Source organism: Epinephelus moara, chromosome 8 (genome assembly GCF_006386435.1).
Source record: "Epinephelus moara isolate mb chromosome 8, YSFRI_EMoa_1.0, whole genome shotgun sequence".
Lineage (NCBI taxonomy): Eukaryota > Metazoa > Chordata > Actinopteri > Perciformes > Serranidae > Epinephelus > Epinephelus moara.
In genome coordinates, this window is record NC_065513.1 from 17,593,104 (window position 1) to 17,613,252 (window position 20,149).

The 20,149-nt window shown below is 43.8% G+C and overlaps 2 protein-coding genes across 4 annotated transcripts in view; one reads left to right on the top strand and one right to left on the bottom strand.

Annotated features, from left to right (window-relative positions):
* The window catches only part of mctp1a (multiple C2 domains, transmembrane 1a), a 182,543-nt gene extending 171,076 nt beyond the window's left edge, over positions 1 to 11,467 (top strand). Inside the window, exon 21 of the mRNA XM_050050022.1 lies at positions 8,071 to 11,467. Within this exon, the coding sequence (XP_049905979.1) occupies positions 8,071 to 8,142 (72 nt within the window). The 3' untranslated portion in view covers positions 8,143 to 11,467. The remainder of the gene's footprint in view (positions 1 to 8,070) is intronic.
* A 955-nt stretch (positions 11,468 to 12,422) lies between these two features.
* Positions 12,423 to 20,149, bottom strand: part of slf1 (SMC5-SMC6 complex localization factor 1) — a 37,131-nt gene continuing 29,404 nt past the window's right edge. For all 3 annotated transcript variants that reach the window (XM_050051957.1, XM_050051958.1, XM_050051956.1), the window contains exon 18: positions 12,423 to 13,438. In XM_050051957.1, the coding sequence (XP_049907914.1) occupies positions 12,942 to 13,438 (497 nt within the window). In that variant the 3' untranslated portion in view covers positions 12,423 to 12,941. The remainder of the gene's footprint in view (positions 13,439 to 20,149) is intronic.

Here is a 20,149-nt window from a genome sequence, read left to right on the forward strand (position 1 = left end):
CTATGCCTGATACCGTGGATGACTAATGAAGTGCTATTTCAGGGCCCCGGTGTGACCTAACACACATACATAATCACACACACACACATGCTCTCCCAGCAGTAGTGTATGTGAGGTGGGTTGGGGGTGTTTCAGTGCAGTGTTCCGCATCATTTGGAGGTGCTTCAGTGCAGCAAGAACTGATGAGGTTCTAATGACTTTATATACAAAGGGCATCCACACTGGGCCACAGTCCATCATAACGTGTGTCGCTGTGCGGCACCACAGTAACTGTTCTATCTGATAGTTTTGTCATCTTTCATTTATCTTAAAAGCATACATGAAAGTACATAAAAGAAACTTTGCATTTAGCCAAAACAACAATCCAAACGTAGCTCTTTAAATCAATGACACCGGGCCCCTAACAGCTCTGTCAAACACCCTTTAAAAACCAAATCCCCAGTGGTGCACAGGAGCTGCAACAGGCAGAGTTACCTTTTACCACCTGAACAGTTTACTTAAATCATTATGTCCCTCTGTGAGCAGCAATTGTAAAGGCTGGCATGGTATGTAGAGCATGTGTACATGAAAGAGTCACTGTCCCTCTCTGAGTAACACTTTCTCGTATCTGGTTTGGATCTTTTACCGGCGTACGCTATCGTTATGGTCATTATCAGGGAATCCTTCATGTCCTCTTAAACGAGGCCAAACCGAGCACCTTTATAGTGCTAAGTATTCCCTACCTGGCGTTTGGGAGGTGTCAGTGCACTAGTATGTTTTACGACACCATTAGCCATGTGAGCTAGGGAGTGCGTAAGCAGGGCCAAGGCAATTAGCATGCCAAGTGGCCCTTTATGATCGGTGTAAAGGAGCTGGATCAAACCCCCAGTACAAAAATAAGCATGAATTCCAATTTAGCGCCTAATGAGCAGTGGGGAGTCGGGTTAATATTTTTAGACAACATTTATGTTGGGGATGAAACCTCATCGGACATACGGGGGTCAAAGGCAGGGTAGTTAAAGGTTGAAACGTTGCCAGATGCCATCACTTACATCTACCAGAGGTCTCTCTCTCCTCCGCTTTGTCCTTTCCCACTTTTGTGACAAATTTAAACATTTTACTGCAAGTGGCCAATTAGTCACTATTCAGTATGTGTCGTGCCACAGCAGTTAATAGGCAAAACTTTCCTTACTTTGTAATTTTTTTTGTTCACTGATTTATGTCACCTTGACATGCCTTTTCTTTCCCCGCAATAGACGAGAGTGCTGAATCCTCCGATCTGCAGATGTGTGAACTATACACAATAGTGTTTCCCTGGAAACATTTAATAACCCTTATGCTCCATTAGGCGTCACATGAGATGAAACCCGCTGAGTTTTGTGCTCTGGAGAGGACTGGAAAACAGAATAACATAGTATCATTAAAATGTTGCTCCCTAGCCTTCCTTGACTTTATTTACTCGCCTATTTTCCTTTTTTTTCACTCACTGTCACCCACCTTGGTTTCGCCTTGTCTGTCTGCCCACACTGGCATCATCAAAACACAGTCAAAGGTTCAATGTGAGAGGGAGAGAGAGAATGAGAGACAGTGAGAGAGAAAGAGAGGAGCAGGTCCCGGGATGCTTTGTGGGTAACACCGTTAAACGAAGCACGGTACACGGCGCCCCTTCAGCAGAGCACACTTCAAAGCCTGTTTTGCACTTGTACTGTCAACATTTGGGAGAGGAGAGGAGAGGAGCGAGGGTGGAGCAGCCTTTGAGCAGCGCTGGGTCTTTACCCACTGCCTCTCCTGTCTATGTTCGCTTTAAGCTCCCCACTCGCTCTACCAAATTGCTTATGTGCTCGCCGCATTACCACACTTTTTTACTTTCACCCAATTCCGGTTTCTTTTATTTTGCTAACGTCCCACTTTCTCCTCGTCTACTCTGCCTTTTCTTCTCTTTTTGACTTTAACTAGCTCTTGTTGTCTGCATGGGTTTGGTGCCTGCGTGTGCTTTTGTGTGTGTGTTATTAGGTGAGGTGAGCGGGGGAGCCAAGGGTATAGCATCAGGCAGGCCTGTCACCTGTAAGGTGGAATTGAACCTGTGAGGCATGAGCCCCATTTCTCTTGGCTGGCAGCTCTTCACAGAGAAAACTCCTGTTTGATTGAGATATTGTTGTTTTTTTTTGTTGTCTTTTTTCCCTGCATCCTTTGTTTTTGTCGATCCCCTTCGCTACTCTTCATGAGAAACAAAACCCTACTTTCTACTGACATGCAAACTTTTCTTTGTTTTTTCTGCACTCACAAATAGTTTTGTTTGGACAGGAATGTCAGCGCTCAGAATTAAATTGCCGTGTTCCTTTTTTGCTGTTGTAGGCGTTTGGCCGTGTAATGGGACCACTAACAGCCAGTGATCCCGCTCAGTACCTGTCCTACTTTTGGATCCATGGTAGCTTGCAGCAAACGATGAGTGAGAATGAGTTGCATATGGAGAAACATTTTGATAAATGAATAGTTCATACATTTTCCATAACCGCTTACCCTATCAGGGGGTTGTGGGGGGGATGGAGCCTATCCCAGCTGACACTGGGCAAGATGCAGGGTACACCCTGGACAGGTTACCAGACCATCACATGACTGGCACATAGAGACAGACAACCATTCACGCTCACATTCACACCAGTTACCTAGCCTGCATGTCTTTGGACTGTGGGAGGAAACCGGAGTACCCACGCAAACACAGGGAGAACATGCAAACTCCGCACAGAAGGGCACCTCCACCCCCGGGATTGAACCCCCCACCCCAGGTTTTAAATAAGAACCCTCTTGCTGTGAGGCAACAATGCTAACCACTGCATTACCGTGCCGCCCTAAATGAATAGATGAATGATTTAATTCACTCATGAGTGAAAGGTACTGGCCCTGACACACCAAGCCGGTGGTCAACCATCAATCAATGTTGGGTCATCGGCGAGGGTCTGTTGCCCTAGTTTTTGTGGTCTTTCCCACACGTTGGCACTAGTAATTTTGGGTCAGCCGTTGACGGCTGTTTTTCGGGCAATCCAGTCCATTGAATCCATGTTGGAGCCGACAAAGCCCGTTGGTGAGTGAAATCACTCTGATTGGCAGTTCAACTGTGTTCAGTGCACGAAAAAGAAGCAGATATAAGAAAAGCGAGCAAATGTAATATACTTTGCTCTGTTATGCTGTTAACCCGTTGACTTGCTAACTAGCATCTTGAATCGGTCATGTCGGTCATCCACTTTCCCTGTTGAGTACAGAGTACTGCCTCCTACTGGTATGGAGAGTTACATCCTCTCTCACAGGCGCAGAACATTGTGCTAGTTGGCCGTTGGCTGTAGTCTTTGCAGTGTGTTCAAGCGCAACTTTTTGGCCGAGACACAGGTGACGTGAGGCGACCTTAAACAGCACATCTGCATGTAGTGTAGTAACATGGACATAATGTCTGTTAATATCAAATAACTGCAAGCAAATTCACAAAAAAAAAAAAAAAATCAAATCACCATGAATGCACCGATGTCATTGATTGTAGTGAATGTTGGCACTCTGCCAGGACTGTCATGGTCCTCTAACCAAACTGCCACTGCATTCACACAGACACACACAGATGGGGCCATATAAACCCCTCTCTGTCCCCTGGGTTTTTGCTCCGTTGTCTGCTTTAGTTGGCAGGGCTATAAAAGGATCCACACCCACATGAGAACAGTATCTGTCATCACCCGAGTGTCCACAGATCTCCCTCTGTCTCACCCAGTCTCTTCTTCACTCTCATTGTTTTCTCTCCTGTTTCCTTTGTTGGTTTGTCCCGCTCTCTGCCCTGCCTCCCTACATCTTTCCATCTATTTCTGTCCCGTCTCTATTTCGTTTCCCATCATTCCTTTTCTCCCTTGTTTTCTCCACCTGGATTATTCCCTCGTCGCCTTTCAGGCTACCTCATAGTCTCTCTTTCCCTCTCGCTGTATTCAACTAACCGCTTTTATTTGTACAGCTGTTTAGTAGGATGTTAGTTTGCCTTGTGGACAGTGAGGAGTATCCAGATCTGTATCAGTGCAGTCTGGCTGCCTAGTGAGGCGTAGAGAGCAACACATGCTGGCCTAACCACTCTGTAAGCACCTTAACGAGACATTGGTGACCACCACTGTGAGACAGAGGAGCAGAAATACCCCACTGTATGTGTGTGTCTGTGTGTACAGTGTGTGGATTTGTATGAGAATTTAATGATACAGGAGTAGCAGGGTGTTGTGTGTCTGCGTGATGTGGGAGACGCAGGTGTGTGTGCTCTCTTTGCTGATATGTGTATACATGTGTCTTCATTGGTGAGACACACACACACATGCGTCTCTTTGCATCTCAGATTTATTGCAGGCAGAGGATACTGGAAGGCGTCATTGAAGCGACAGTGGGAACCAGTAGAAGATGGATGATAAAGGCTCGTTCCCAGCCAGTGCTGAGAGACGCCGCTGTTCCCGTCCACAGCAGACAGACCCACCATGAGACAGAACAGAGAAACCATATTGACGTCAGTTTGTTGTCTGCCTGGAGAATCAGAGAGGGTGTCAGTCAGTCAGACAGGCAGAGTAGCCTACAGTACATCAGCCTAGGAAGGATCCCACAGACGATACTGGCTCTTTGGTGCTGTGACTGTTAAGTTGTGGGTTTTTTTCCATTAGTATTCTGATTCAGTGGCTAGTGCTTGTCAGTGTCTTGAATCTGTCTAGGCTAGCGACTGTATTTGTGTGTGCGTGCACACACATCTGAAAGTGAGAGACTGCCAGAGTGACAGTCTCTGGTTGTTGACGCTCAGCCACTGTGATGCTGTTGCGTCTGAGTGTCCATCACTTAAGAGCAGCCTCTTTCTAAGCTCTGCTCACCGTCTTTGCAAAGCATCACATGAAGTGGGAATCAGTTCCCTGTGGGAGAAATAGGTGACACTCCCTCAGTGATAAAGCAGATCATTAGGGTTGGGCAGTGTCTACCGAATTGCACATGAGGATGCCCATTACGAAACATTGCAGTGGAGGTTGATATGGTTTTGTGTGTGTGTTTGTGTGTGTATTGAGGGGTGGGGTGGGGGGGGGCTCTAACGGGCTAAAGGTAATATAATTGTACGTTACTTTATTTTATACTTTTTATAGTTTATATTTGCACCTCCATAACAACACGACTGAGTGGTAAATAGTGTGATTGAATAACCTGATTTTCCTTCAGTAAATCAGGTGCAAGGAGCTTTTATAATAATTACAATAAACCCATTCTTCATTTTTTGCACTCTCTGACTGACACTTCTTGTAATAAATATTCATCAGTTCTAAGGCGCTAAATGTTGGTACTTCGGTTCTCCACCTTCAGTTGCACCTTCAATTGCTGATAAATCTGAATTGTTACTTTTTAAGCAGGCAATGAATGCCATTAGCGCTATTGCAAACCCACCCGCTGTTGGTGTGGATTTTTAAATCACGACGTTGGGCTCAGTGGTTGATGACTGTCAGTTATCGGCCAAACATTACAGAGCATTTACTGAAGTGATTGTCATGTGCCACTAAATTGTTAATAATGATACAAAAGTAATCATGAGATATTTAATGGCTTGGCTATTAATTTAACCAATACATTACATGTATTACATAATATGAAATTGTAGGATTAAAGGGATAGTTTTGGGAAACAAAAATCAATGGGAGCTAAATGCTTGATTATTTTTTTTGGTATGGTGACAGCAGGTCAACAAGACTCCAGACGGTCACTGCTTCTGATCATGAAATGGTCCAGAGTATAACCCTTACATAACCAGAACTTGCTGTTTTTACACTAGGTGGATTTTGTAATGTGTGGGCAGTGCAAGGCCAGCTGTTGTCAGTCCTTATACTGAGCTAACCAGCTGTTGGCTCTCACTTCATATCTAGTTGACACCTATGAGAGCGGTATTATTCTTCTCATCCAAATCTCTGCATGAAAGCAAAAAAGTGTATTTCCCAAAAAGTCTAACTGTTTAAGTTAAGCCTGGGGTCAAAGAGTGTAGACATGTAGCAAATCTGCTTATACTTGCATGACTGTCACAACATGCATAAGAGAACAACTAACATGAACATGAGGCTTTATAGAAAGTCAAATTCTGCTTTTTAAAAAGCTGCATAGCTCAACAGGTAGAGCATGGCATCATTGGTGGTGGGTTTCCTTGTTATTCAGGGTGTTAAAAAATATGCACACTGTGATGCTTTGAACTAAAATATCCATCAAATACCTTGTGTCACACTTTGTGATCAAACTATGTCAGTGTCAGCGTGTTTCCTTCTGCCATAAATATCTGAACAGTGTTTTTAAGGAAACTGGAAATTCAGGACGTTGCTCTGTTCCTTTTTCTGTCTGTAGCTGAATCAGATTAAATCATCCAAAGTAGTTAAAGTTGATGCTGTTCTGCTCCACCTGTGTGCAAGGAGACATGAGCCCCATCAGGTCAAGTCTTCTATAGTTTTTATTTATTGTTTAAAAGAAGAAGGAACGCTCCACATAGATAGACAGACTGCTCTCTGATGCTGCAGTTGAGCCAGCCTGAGTTAAGAGAGAGAGAGAGAGAGAGAGAGAGAGAGAGAGAGAGGTAGAAGAGATCGCACGTTGCTGTTTTTTCTTGGGTTTTGTACTATGAATGATGCAAACACAGTGAAAATCTCTAGTGTTCTTGTTTTCTCTCTGGCCCTCAGACAGTATACATTTTCTAATGAACATTTGGATTTTTATCAGAGAGGTCAGTCTGTCTTACTTTTTAAGTTGATACTTGATACTTGACTGATTGATATTGCAACAGTATTATAGGGTTGACTATTGGTGCTTTCACAAAATATTTACACAGCAGTATTTTTAGTAAGTAATGTGGATATAATGACTAAGTGGGTAAAGGAAATTAATACAGCAGCTAGAACATTCAGGTACATGGCTCTGCAATAAGGGTTGCTCGACACCTGGGGCAAGGAAAATGCCACATTGGGCTAGCAATTCTAGCGACTCAAGTAGCTAAGAAGTGAGCCATCTTGCTTCCTTCTCATCTCTGTTGAGAGTTGCACATGCTCAGTACTGATTGGGCAAATGGGAAAATGGCGGCAGGTAAAGACAAAGTTTATGAGCTGAAGTGCAAGAGAGCATTTCTGTTATCCTGTAAACAGAAGCTTAGTTGATTGGCATCAGAGGATGTGGGTTAAACTCCAACTATGTGTTGCGCAGTTTGCACCCTGAGAGCAAGGCGCAAGAGGTTGTTTTTCCCTGACAACTTTAGTCTTTGTTGTCATTTGATAACCACTAATAAGTAAAACAGTTTGTATAGGGGGAGATAAAAATTGACTTTGGGCAGGTAGATTTCTGACCCAATTTCCCAAAAAAACCATTAACATTTTGCCTTAAGGTAAGTTTAGAAAATTACATCACCTTACTGTAATGCAGCCTTTAAAACCAGGAACAGACGACACTTACGATATAACGATATCTGAATTCTAAGATGATATCTAGTCTCATATCACGATATTGATAAATCGCCCAGCCCTAGTTACAGTGCGTTCTCTCTGTCTTCTGTCTCCTTCCCATCTCTCTGCCCTTTCTCTCCCCACCATCTTGCCATGCTGAGATGACTCTGTTGTCTCTCCAAGCTTTCCCATGAGGCCTTGCCCTGTTCTCTGTTTGTTTGTGTGATCCCTTCCCTTAGGCCACTGTCCCACATCTGTGGAAGTATGTGTGTACGTGTATATTTGTGTGCGTCTGTGTGCGAGCATGAGTGTATTTGGAGCTTTGAACAGTGTACATGGATTGTGTTTGTATGTGTGTGTGTGTGTGTGTGTGTGTGTAGATGTGTGCATGTGAGTGTCTTCATGTGCATCTCTGTGTGTACGTGTGTGTGTGTATGTGTGTGTTGTAATCAGTGTGTAATCCCTTCCCTGCGGCCACTGTTCCACACAGCTGGACTCAGAGAGCCTCTGGAGGGTTTCTGTGCTATTCAAGCATCCTTTGCTCTTTCCACCTGACCGGGTGGTGTGTGTGTGTGTGTGTGTGCGCGTGTGTGTGTGCGCATGCATGCCTGTGTGTGTGTGTTTCTGTGTGTTTTAACAGGTGCAGTACCGAGAGCTGAAACTGGATCCCAATCCCAGTCCAAATAAAAGGAAGAAAAACAACCCCGGGTAGATGACTGTGTCCGCCCACCAACTCTTCTCTTCTCCATTTTTCTTCTCGTGCTCTATTACTGGACACTGAGGAGCAGAGGAAGACGGCTCCGGACCCACTCGCCTCAGTTATCCTTCCTTTTTTTTTATTTCCTATTTTCTTCTCTTAAACTGTTTTTTCTGTCTTTAATTGCTCATGACGTACAGTACAGTTTCCTGAGGTGTAATTTTTGTATTAAAAAAAAAAAAAAAGGACGAGTACAAGAAATATTCTTATTACCATTATGCTTTTGATTGATTTTAAATGCGAGTGGGAAGGATGGATGGAATGACCTTTTTCTGCCGTGTGAGCCGCTCTCCTCCTTTTCTTCTCTCCATCACTCTGACAGCTCCGAGGACTCTGTCCATCTGCTTGCCACAAGTGTCACACAATGAGTAAAACGAGTTTCAGCATTTATACACACACCGTCCCATAAAGACATTTTCAGTGTGTCCGTATTTATGAGAATACAAGCCTTATACTATCATTCTGCATTATCACACTGCAATAGACTTTTAAGGTTTTTTTTTTTTTTTAGCTCAAATTGTAGTTATTAAATGATTTTGGTAATATGTTCATATTTTCTAATTGTTTTTGTACTGAAGTATCTTTTGTTTTGTTCCTCTCTTGGATGTGGTAATGATGTTATGTTCCCTGGCAGTAATTTGGATTGTTTCCACTTAACTCAGCCAGCCAAGTTGATTAGCAATTATGGTAGTAGCCTCCAGATACTATGTCCTTCTACACAAACACAAACCTGGACCAACAGGCTGAGGGCTTGTGGTGGTATCTGTGCTTTAATACAATGGCCAAATTTGCTTTTTTTAAAAAAAGATATTAATCCAGAACATAAAAAAAAAATCAAACCACAGTGGGCAGTGGTATTAGTTTAAAGTACAGTGAGTCTGTTCCTCTTAAAATAGATTGCGATTACATAATTGTCATTAAAAAAAATACCCAGAGGGAAAAAAAGAACAACACTAGAGTTGGCGGCAAACCTGCTCACTTCTAAATGTCCAGATAATTTAGCTGTAGCCTCGTTTAACCCCTTAAAAACATGTCAAAGTCCACTGTCAGTCAATCAGTGAGACTCCTTCTCCATCTGTCAGGAGCAGCAGACTGGGCCTTCTGCCGTCTTGGTGTTAATATAGATGTCACCCAGTCTATGCAGAGTGTCGCCAGGCAGGCAGGCCTTTAGGCAGCCACAGCCCCTAATCTTGTTTGAAAGGCTGGTCTCCTTTCCTCTCATCTCCCCGTGCGTTTGCCTCGGCGGCCACACAAGACAGCATCCGCACACTCACACACACAAGCATGCATGCAGACACCAAAATAAAAAAATAAAAAAAAGAAAGAAAGAAAACCATCCTCTCACGTGAATACACTGCTTCTTTAAGAGATCTCGCGTACACATACTGTACCTACTTGCTCACAGATGAAAGCATAACATCCCATTTGAGCAGGCACATTCTACTCCCTCTCAGGCACACACACACACACACACTCACACAAACATGCTCTCTGTGATGCTGTGCCCCAGGCTGGCCGCCCTCTCCATCTGCCCCACCTCCTGTGCCCACAGCTCAACTTTGATCTGTCTTTCCAGAGACAGAGGCTTGTGTATGTGAACTGTGCATGTAAGAGTGTTTGCGTATACACGTTTATGCAATCAAAGACACGTTGCTTTTCTCAGCGTCGGTGTGTGTTACAATTGTATCTCCCCTCCAGCTGTAGACTGATGCGTTAGATTCAGTCGATGTGTGTGTCAGCATGCAAAAGTGTGTGTGTGTGTGTGTGGTGCAGCACAAGTGCCAGCTGTTATTTGGTGTGGAGTTTGCTGGTGTAGAGGGCCGTCAGCTAGATGAGCAGCAAGTCGCTGTGTGACAAGGCAAGGCTCTGAGGGGACTTCGGCCTGAGATGTCAGGGATGGAGGGATGTGTGTATGTGTGTGTGTGTTTTATGCTATTTCAGATCCCTCTTCCCATCATGCTTCTCTGCGTTTGCTCTCTCTGCGGTTCCCTCATTCGTCAGTGAGCGGGGTTGCGACCCTGTCTGAAGGGACGGTCTCCTGGGCTTCTTGCTGAGCATCTGTTGAAAGATCACAGCTCAGGCTACATTTGAGGAGGTCTCCTCTCATCCTACTGATCCCTTCCTCCATCTCCCCCCCTCTTTCTCCATCTTTTTGTTCCCTTTCCCCTCTTTGTCTGTGTGTCCGTCTCTCTGTCTGTCTTTATCATTCTACACCTCCTCCCCACCACAACTACAGCTCTCCTCTGCCATTTTGTCATCCTCTCTGCCCTGCCTGTCTGCTTGCCATCGCCTGTACCCTCTCCCCCCCTCTGTCTTCACCCATCCATCTCCATGCTTAAATATCAACAGGCTTGGATCTGTCACTCCAGAGGGCCATTGATTTTGTTTTGTTGTTTTGAGGAATCCACTTGAAAGACAATAACAGACTGTCCCCTAAGAGCAGCGTCGCAGACTGATTATAGCCTCCTCAACAAACACACTCTGTGGCTCGTGAAGGATGGCTTTTTATAATGCCTGAAGGGACTGTTTGAATATCTGATATATATGTGTCTACTACTGTATGTAGTTATTTTACAGCAAATTGTGGTGACTATTGTGTGGTATTGCATCCAAATACCATTATTTTGTTATTTATTATTGGGTTTTGGCTCTGTTTGCAAGCAAACCAAAGTGTTTTTATTTTGTATGATGTAGAGAAAATAAATTATATAAAGGAATGTATCAGACAGACAGCTGTAAAGGGAAAAAAAGCACTTTTATTTGCACCAAGTTGCAATGAGACTATTTATTTTTTAAATAATACTGTACATAGCTAACTACTTAATTTATGTTTGTATTTTATACAGTATGCCTGTTGATGGTCTGGTGATGATGTTGTAAAGTAGGTGTATGCCTGCATCATTTTATAAGATCCATCTTTTTTCCGCCTGCAACGTTGCCTGCCTGTGACAAAATCTTCATGTGCCCAGTTCTGACCAATGACATTTTGGGACAGGAATAAAGAGCTGAGACATGGGTTGGTCAGGAGGGGGTGAGAGAAAATATGATGTATATTTACGGTTTGAGGACTGAAATGCATCTGATGTATGTTGCTTATTTTGAAAGAAAAGAGAAGAAAACAAACACAAGATTAAATATTTTTTATCATCTTCAAAGTGTCTGGATTATTGCGAAATTTGTTTTCCACTTCAGCACCAAGACTGGAAGCAGCAAGGGAAATAGACGGCTATTCATCTCAGTCTGAGATACCGAATACTTACACATTTCAGGTTCAGATCCCTCTTTCCTCACTTCTGTTGCTCTGTCGTCGACTCGACCCACTCCAACAAGCAGGGCTGAGCACCTTCAGGAAGTGCCTCATTCCTCACTGCTGTCTGTGTGGCTGAGACCCAAAGCGAACATCAGCACCCCAAGGATCTCAGACTAATTTGACTTCGGCCAGAACTGGTTCTATTCTTTCACTCTGGCCCCCACATGAAGCCACTTCATGTGTTAGAGTATGATTCATCCTTAAAGGGACAGTTCACCACAAAATTAAAAATACATGTTTTTCCTCTTACCTGTAATACTTTTTATCAGTTTAGATTGTTTTGGTGAGAGTTGTTGAGTGTTGGCAATACATTACTGATAGACTTTTCATCAGGCTTAGTCATTATGTTGGGTTTTTGGCAGCTTCTTCTTCAGCTTAAGCTTTAAATCAACTAAAGATACACATATTAAAGGGACAGTTCACCCCCAAATCAAAACTACATATTTTTCCTCTTACCTGTGGTGCTTTTTATCAGTTTAGATTGTTGCGGTGTGAGTCGCTGTGTGTTGGAGATACCGACTGTAGAGATGTCTGTCTCCTTTTAAATATAATGCAACTAGATGGCACTCTGCTTGTAGTGCTCAAGGTGCCCAAAAAACTTTTTACTCTTTCCATTTCTCAAAATAATCCACAGATCTTGTTGTGAGCAGTTTCATGTAGAAGTATTTTCTTTCTACTGAACTACACCTGCCAACTGTATCAATATGCAGCAGGAAGTGTGCATCTACTCATGGACAAGAGGCTCATGCTTGTAACAGTGCAAGATGGAAACACTAATGGCGTCCTCCTCAGTTGAGTTATAGCTTGAGCTAGCAGTAGATGCACGCTTCCTTCTGTGCGGTAATACACTTGGTATTTGCGTACATATTTGAGTACTCTGCTGATTAAATGTTATCAAAATGTCTGAACACCTCGGCATGACGTTGTTTTCATTTATTTTGTTATAAATAACAGTTTATGTGAAACAAACTTTTATATTCAAACAAAGTGGCAGTAGAAAACTAGAACTTGAGGTAGACACAGTCTATACAGAAAAGTGTGTTGCCATAAAAACATGCAACTTCAAAATAAATACATATTTTTCAGGAAAATATTTACATTTGAGGAATATAAAACAAGTTGGTGAAATAAATCCAAACTATGTCGTAGTTATAATCAAAGTATAGAACTGTTTATCTATAGAAATGAACATAAAACTTCAAAAACACATGCTTACCCAATTTACCTGAATGGAAAGACGGGAGAAGGCTCATTATTTTGCAGGCGTACATACACAGAAGGCCAGAAGGTGTTTGCTGCCTGTGTAGACATTTTAAACTGTCATAAACTGCCAATAATAAACTATTGTATATAACTGAGTAAGATGCCCTTTTGTGAGCATGTCAATCACAGGTTGCACATTCAAGTTTCAAGCTTTTCCGGTGTGTTGTCTATTGATCCCATGTCACAGGTCAGCCACGAGCGCTTCCCCCCGACACTTAAGATCCTCCAGTATCTTTAGTAGGAACAGTGTATTCTCCCCTGTGCACAGTTTCACTGTCCGAGACACCTGCCCTAGGTAACTCCCTCGGCCGAGCTCCAGCAGTGTCTCTGCGTCCTCCACCAGCCTCACTGCCCGCTGGTCTGTCCAGCCCAAAATCACTTTTTGGTGGGAATGTGTCTCCAGGGCCCTGACCAGCGTGTGGCCCAGGCTGTGGGACTTGTCGCTGGGCTGCTTGTGGCTGGGCAGGCCCCTTTCTTGCTGGTAGGAGAAAATGAGGTGGGCCAGCAAAGTGGATCCGACCTCCAGGAGGGGCAGGTTCAAGACCTCAGTTGAGTCATTTCTCAGGGCTGAGTCTCCGACGTGCGCACTGTGAAGGAGCTCCTCCCTCTGACTTGTTGCAGAGACCAGATCTAGCGCAGTCTGCCCGTTTCCATTAGTCGGCTGCAGGAGAACTGAGCCTGGAGGGGGCAGAGGTATACAGGATCAGATCACACAACCTTTACTAACTCAGAACTTAAGGCCACTACATGCTACTTCCACAATGACGTGCAATGCTGCAGCAGGAGGAAACAACCTGCAACAAGCATGACTGCAACTATTTGCCTTTAAATAGTTTTGATACTTTTAACCAGGAAGTTTTTTTTTAAACCGTGCTACAAACCAAAACTAGAACTCAAGTTTGTTCTAATAGCACCAAACACTTTTTCAACATTGTACAATGACATGGGGCGTCGGTAGCGTAGTGGATAGTGCTGGCACCCCATGTACAGAGGCATCGCCTCGCTGCAGCGGCCATGGGTTCGAATCCGGCTCGCGGCCCTTTGCTGCATGTCAGTCCCCACTCTCTCTCTGTCTCCCCATTTCACTCTGTCCTGTCAATAAAGGCAAAAAGCCCATAAAAATAATCTTAAAAAAATAAATAAATAAATTGTACAATGACAGAAAGTGTTTTTAAGAGGATCTTGTCAATGCCCCGATTGAAGTAAGACAACTCTCCACATGAGAGCACAAGGACGAGAGCGCATCATGTATTCAGTTGTTGGAGTGCTCGACACAAATACATGCATGCGACAGCCTTCACACACACACCATGACAAAACAGAAAATCTAAACGCAAACACTAGTTAAACATGAATACTCTTTGAACCCCCCCCAAGTATTCTTCCTTCACTAAAGCTCACCTTTAAGAGGTCTCCCAGATCAAAAGCAATGAAGGATGTGCTGAATGGCAACACCTGAAAGTACTTGTTAGGGAAAAAAACTACAAATGAACTGTAAATGTGGCTTAAAATTAGATTCTAGATGTAATTTTGGGAAGCTGCGATATGGTAGTATTTGATTTTAAAGGTCCAGTGTGGAGGATTTAGGGGGGTACATTGGCAGAGATGGAATAAAATATAATGTATGTTTTCTTTAGTGTATAATTGCCTGAAAATAAGAAATGTTTTGTTTAAATGACATTAGAAAGAGCCATTTATATCCACATAAGGAGTGAGTCCTTGTCTACAGATATCACCTTGTTCACTGTCATGTTCTACAGTAGCCCAGTACCGACAAACCCAACAGTGGCTTTAGATAGAGCCATGTGTTTTTGTGTTGGCCCCTGTACAGTAGTTAGCAGCCACTCTGCTGCAAGAAAACACTGATCTTGTACATGAAACAGCTTTATTCTGTGTTTTTACTGGTTTAATTTACCAGGTCCATTTGTTTTGGACAGAAAATGACCTCTGAGGATGATTCGGCTCCCAGTAAAAAACCCCTAAATGTCTGGATCTTAAGTTATCAGAGGAAAAAAGGTGAGAACACATTTACAGTAGCAGGTGCTAGGCTAATGGCCCATCTCTGACATGCCAGACAATGTCAGAGAACACTGATTTGAATCTGCTTTATTCATTGTTTCTACTGGTTTTAATAACACTGTCGGTTTGTTTCAGAGAGGAGGACACCTATATGGGTAATTTGGCTACTAGTAAAAAAAACACGGAATGCTGAAGGAACTCTAACTGGGAGAAGTTTCAGCTGGTTGCAATCTGCAATCCCCACAACTGGATGCCACTAAATCCCCCTAAATCTTACGCATCAGACCTGTAAATGTTTGATTTCAAAATGTCAGAGAGCAGGAGGTTAATATGTCAATGTAAACAGCTGGCTGAGGCGACAGCGATAACATCATGGCATACAGCTGAGCCACTGTAGGCTGCAGCATTATTATCAAATAAGGCGGAAGAGACATTGCATGGGTCAATGACAGGACGCAGCAACAGATATAAATAGTGCATACAAAATGCATGTGCTATACAGTGTGCACACACTAAAAACTCGCACTCTCAGTGAAGTGAGGAGTTAAAGTGAACAGCTGTTTTCCCACTGGGCCTCAGTGCCAGCCAGAGCTTTTAGCTCACTTCAGCACTAACTTCAGCTGACACTTTGTCTTAACTGTGTGACTGGCGGGTCACTTTGTGTTTGTGTAAAAGGCGCAAAGGGTTGGTGACCTGATGGAGGCTCCGCTTTCCTGTTGGTGGATAGCGAGCTCATCGCTATCATCAGAAACACTAATGCAGAGAGCTACTGGGGGGTTGACAAACTCGCAACAGACCTCGACTGTGACATCAGAAAATTGCTCTGCTAAAAGATCCTTAAAGAGATGTGAAAAGGAGATTTTTGAGCATGATTTATAACACCAAAGTTGCATTAATGAAAAATCATTTGTTACTGCGCTACAAATACTGCGTCTCATCCTGCACTTTCAATGAAGTTCTCCATTATAATTTAAGTGAAAAAGGGAAATGAGGCACATCAGTGTTAAAAATCATACAATACAAATACCCATACATTCAAAGCCTCTCCAATAACCTTGACTGCACCCCTTCAAAGCTGCACTGCATTCAAACCAAACAAGACAGTCATAGTTGAATGTAACACTTTTTTCCCCCTCCTACAAAGCCAGGAAAGTTATAACAGTGACATTTACCGTCTACTCTCCACTCTTCTGCTTTGTCTGTTCAGACTGAAAGCCATTTTCCAGTGTCAGACAGCCCGTGCGCACTTAGCCTACACAGAGCGGGTCGAGTCAAGTGTGAGCCCTTTGTTTGCTTTGAGATAGACCCATTTCTATGGCAAACTGCTCTTGATGGCACTTGACTGTTCAACCTCGGCAATGCTGCTGCCACTTGCGAGTTTACGGCTCTGTGGAGGCTCGGGTGTGACACACACAGACGGCTGCTTGATACCACTGCTGCCAGTTGTTTGTGTGTGACAGACATTGTGGGGCTGCAGAATTATGTTTTAAAGAAGGGACAATCATGTGTGTGTGTGGTGAATTGTGACATAAACGACACTTACTAAGCCTCCCAAATGCCATTTTGACAAAAAGACAGCCTTGTTTTAAATGACACCTGAAAAAAGAAAAAAAAAAGTTACAAATGGAACAATATGAATTCTGAAATTGCTCTCCATCTCTCTGTCTGCCACTGAACTAACACTGTGTGCAGCAGTTATGAGATAATCGGTGAGAGCTCACGTAGCTGTTAGCGCGGAAGGTCAGCGCTCATCTACCTTTTAGTGCTTCAAGCCTGAGTGGCAAAAACTCAATCTGCATAAATTGTGGCATTAATCTACATAAACTTTTACATAAGCGGGGAAATTTCAAATGCAGGGGTCAGGCATCGGGGGCAGCAGTCAAGGACGTAAGAGCACAGATTTGATCAAAGTGGCCACGAGAGAAAGGCAGAGGGGAGGGAGACAGAGACGGAGCGACGTGGTGTGTGTGTGTGTGTGAGAGAGTGAGGTTGTTCACAGCAGGTCATAATCACCAGGTTTCTATAACAAGCTGTCCTCGCTATTACGCTCATGCAGTAGGAGTGGCTGTGAAGCCAACCATAGAGTGACACATAGCAGAGAGATTCAGGTCCACCAGAATGAAGATTTTGTTTTCCAAACCACTACTATAGGAAACAGGCAGACACAAGAACATGCATCATCATGTCTGCTGGAAAATGGATCCATCTTTGTCCCTTTCCAGATGAGCTCTTAAAGAGACTGAGACCTCCCTACAATATATCATGTTCTGTTCCGTCCTTTGAAAGGACCAGCCTTGGACTGAGCTCTTCAAGGGGCCTTGAAGCCCGGGTCACGAACCCAAGCACACTGTGGAGTGTTTTTAAAGGAAAAGTGGAGGACAAGGTTTACTTCTCCTTACTTATTCCTTCTTAATGCTTCTCCTCTGCCAGTGTTGAAGCAGTACTTTTTTTCAGCTGTCTCAGTACGGGAACATTTAAACTGCCATGGAATATAGAGAACACACAAATGAACAAGGGACAAATTCAAGTAAAATTAGGGCCAACTACTTCGAAGCATCAATCACTGTCATGGTATTTGACACCTAGATCATTATCCAAGTGCTTCGATTTTTTTTTCACCACTTAAATGATGGAGGAAATTGAAAGGAGGTGACAACTGTCCGATACGAATGACACCAGTGTTCTCAGCACACTTAGTGACCCCCACTTCAAGGAAAAGGAACAGGTGAGACAAATTGCGGACAGTATTCCACAGCTGCCAACTGAAGTGAAGCACTTGTTATGCATCTAAGAGGCCAGACCTGTGGCATTCTCAGTTAGTAATAACTTTCAGAAACATTGCTTGCAATAGTCCACCTTCCACCTTCTCTTCCCTTCATCTATCACTCTTTCTCTCACACACAAACGCAGCCGCGCAAAGTCCTACTAAAGTCGGCAAGGGTTTGGGTGATTGTTTAGTGTATATGAATATGATTGACTACTATTACCCCTCACCCATCCCCAGCTTCTGTAGTGTCCCTTAAAAGCTTCAAATATTTGCAGGTAGCTCTCACTGAAAGCCCCTAAAATGGTATTCAGCAGGAAAGGCATAAGTAAAATACTCAAATATGTGCATGGATCACATGCATAATATCGAGTGTATGTGCATGAATTAAATCTGAAATGACTTTATGTCAGTCACTCTTGAAATGCATGAATTCCATACATCAGTAAGATGAAACTGCAGTACGTTCTCCTCTCATGGGAAAATAGCTTGTTGCACCAGCAAAGATATGAAAATGAATTTAACTTAATAATAAACTAAATAGAGATAATTGAAGGACAAAGCACCAGACAAAGTAATTAAGAACTCACACTACAAGTTACATTCCCAATTACAATGTATTGTCAAACTGTAGAAATCTTGTTGCACTAGTTTTTTTAAATGCACAGTGATCCAGTCACCCAGGCTTTGCTTTTACTTTCCGATCCATCCTACAACTGTCTCTTCCACTCTCTCTGGCATCTCTCAACCACAGCTCTGATCGCTCATACACAAGATGCACATCATCAGCACAAGAGAAAGAAGTGCAAGCTTGAGAAGCGCGGCTTCCCATAGTTCCCTGACGCCATCGTGTCAAACCGGGCTGACAGACAGGCTCCAACCAGAGGGATGACACTGGTGTGGGGAGGAGAGGGCCCCTCCAGCGCGGCCCTGGGCTCGGCTTGCCTGAAAGCCTGTACGGCTGCGTGTTTGATTGTAGATCTGTCTGCCTGAAAGCTAACTGTGCATGTCGGTGCGTGCTGTCTGCAGTTTGTCACATCTGCATATTTACCTGCTTGACTTTCTCCATTTTATTCCCATTAAGCATCAGTCTGTGCCTTTTGCTTTTCCAGGGTTGTACATTTATTTTACTCCCTTTCTATACTAATACGTTTCACCCTCTGGACAAGAGAATCACTTATAATCCATCCTGAGAAATAAAACACGTTCTTATGCTCCTCCACACAGCTCAACTGCACTTAATACAGACATCAACGGTCATAGCCAGTGCTAAATTACATATTTTTCCAACAGAAGACAAACAAATAGCATCACGTGCTGTTTATAATGTAATACACACACACTGTTATGAGACTAGAGGCTGGGGAATGGCTTTGGTGCAGGGACGGCGACTGAAGTGAATCCAGGTATTGGCGCTGGGTGTCAGATATGCTGCAGTGGAGATAAATACAGCACCTGGGGGATTACATGAGAGCACAGGGTAATTACACCATCCTTTATGCGTGTGTGTGTGTGTGTGTGTGTGTGTGTGTGTGTGTGTGTGTGTACACACGGATGTGAAAATGCCCCGCTAAGACCTCAGCTCTGAAGCTACAGCAGAGGGAGGAAATTCACATGCCGAGCAAAAGCCACTGCCTGATGCAGTCTGACTGCTGCACACACACACACACACACACACACTCACATACACACACATACATATACATACAGAGCGCAAAGCCCTTTGGCCTTTAGAGGGCAGGCGAAGACAAGAAATATAAAAGCGAGTGTGGAGGAGGGGAAAATTGGCGCAAAAAGAGGGAGGGAGGGAAGGAAAGAAAGATGCAGTGCTCCCTCCCCCCTATGTCTCTCTCTCCTTCTCCCTCTCTGTCTCTGGTCTGATGCTGTGACTGAGGCAGACAAGCTGGGAAGCAGGCAGCTCCACAGCATGGTAAACATCCTCTCTCTCTCTCTCTTTTTCTCTTTCTCCCCCTCGCTGCCTGAAAAAGAGAGGCAGGGTGAGTGTGTGTGAACTGCAGCCAGGGGCACGGCATCACATATCCACAGGGAGCTGCTAGCTAGCGACTAGAAACCACAGCAAAAACAACAAGGCCAACCAAGTGAAGCACCAAAGCAGCCAGCGGAGAGGCATCAGATGCAGGGAAAAAAGAAAGACCAGCCAGACATGTGAATATGCTAACATCCCCTGTCTGCTTTAGCAACAGTGTCTGAGCGCTCGGTGATATTTCTCTCCCCTTTTCTACCTTGATATTCAGAGTATAAAAAACAGGGATGGGGATGCCTCTGGAGGTTACATCAGATGAAGCGGCTGGGTCAATACCTTTTGTATAACAGCACAAGGGTATATATCGCCTCTGATGTATTCTCCTTTTCAATTCACCTTAACCGCCACTAATGACATTGTAGTCAGTGACTGTCTTCTCAGTAGCAGGTGAGCGTCATCTTAACAGGTTGCGTCTGATTGTCCCTGAGCTCCTCACCCAAACACAGCCTGGCCAGGCGCAGATTACAGTTGGATCACAGCCTTTCGTAGGAGGTGGGGCAGATAAGGATAGGATGTAGGATGTAAAAGCACGGACACCAACTGCTAGCTTTGTGTAATCCCT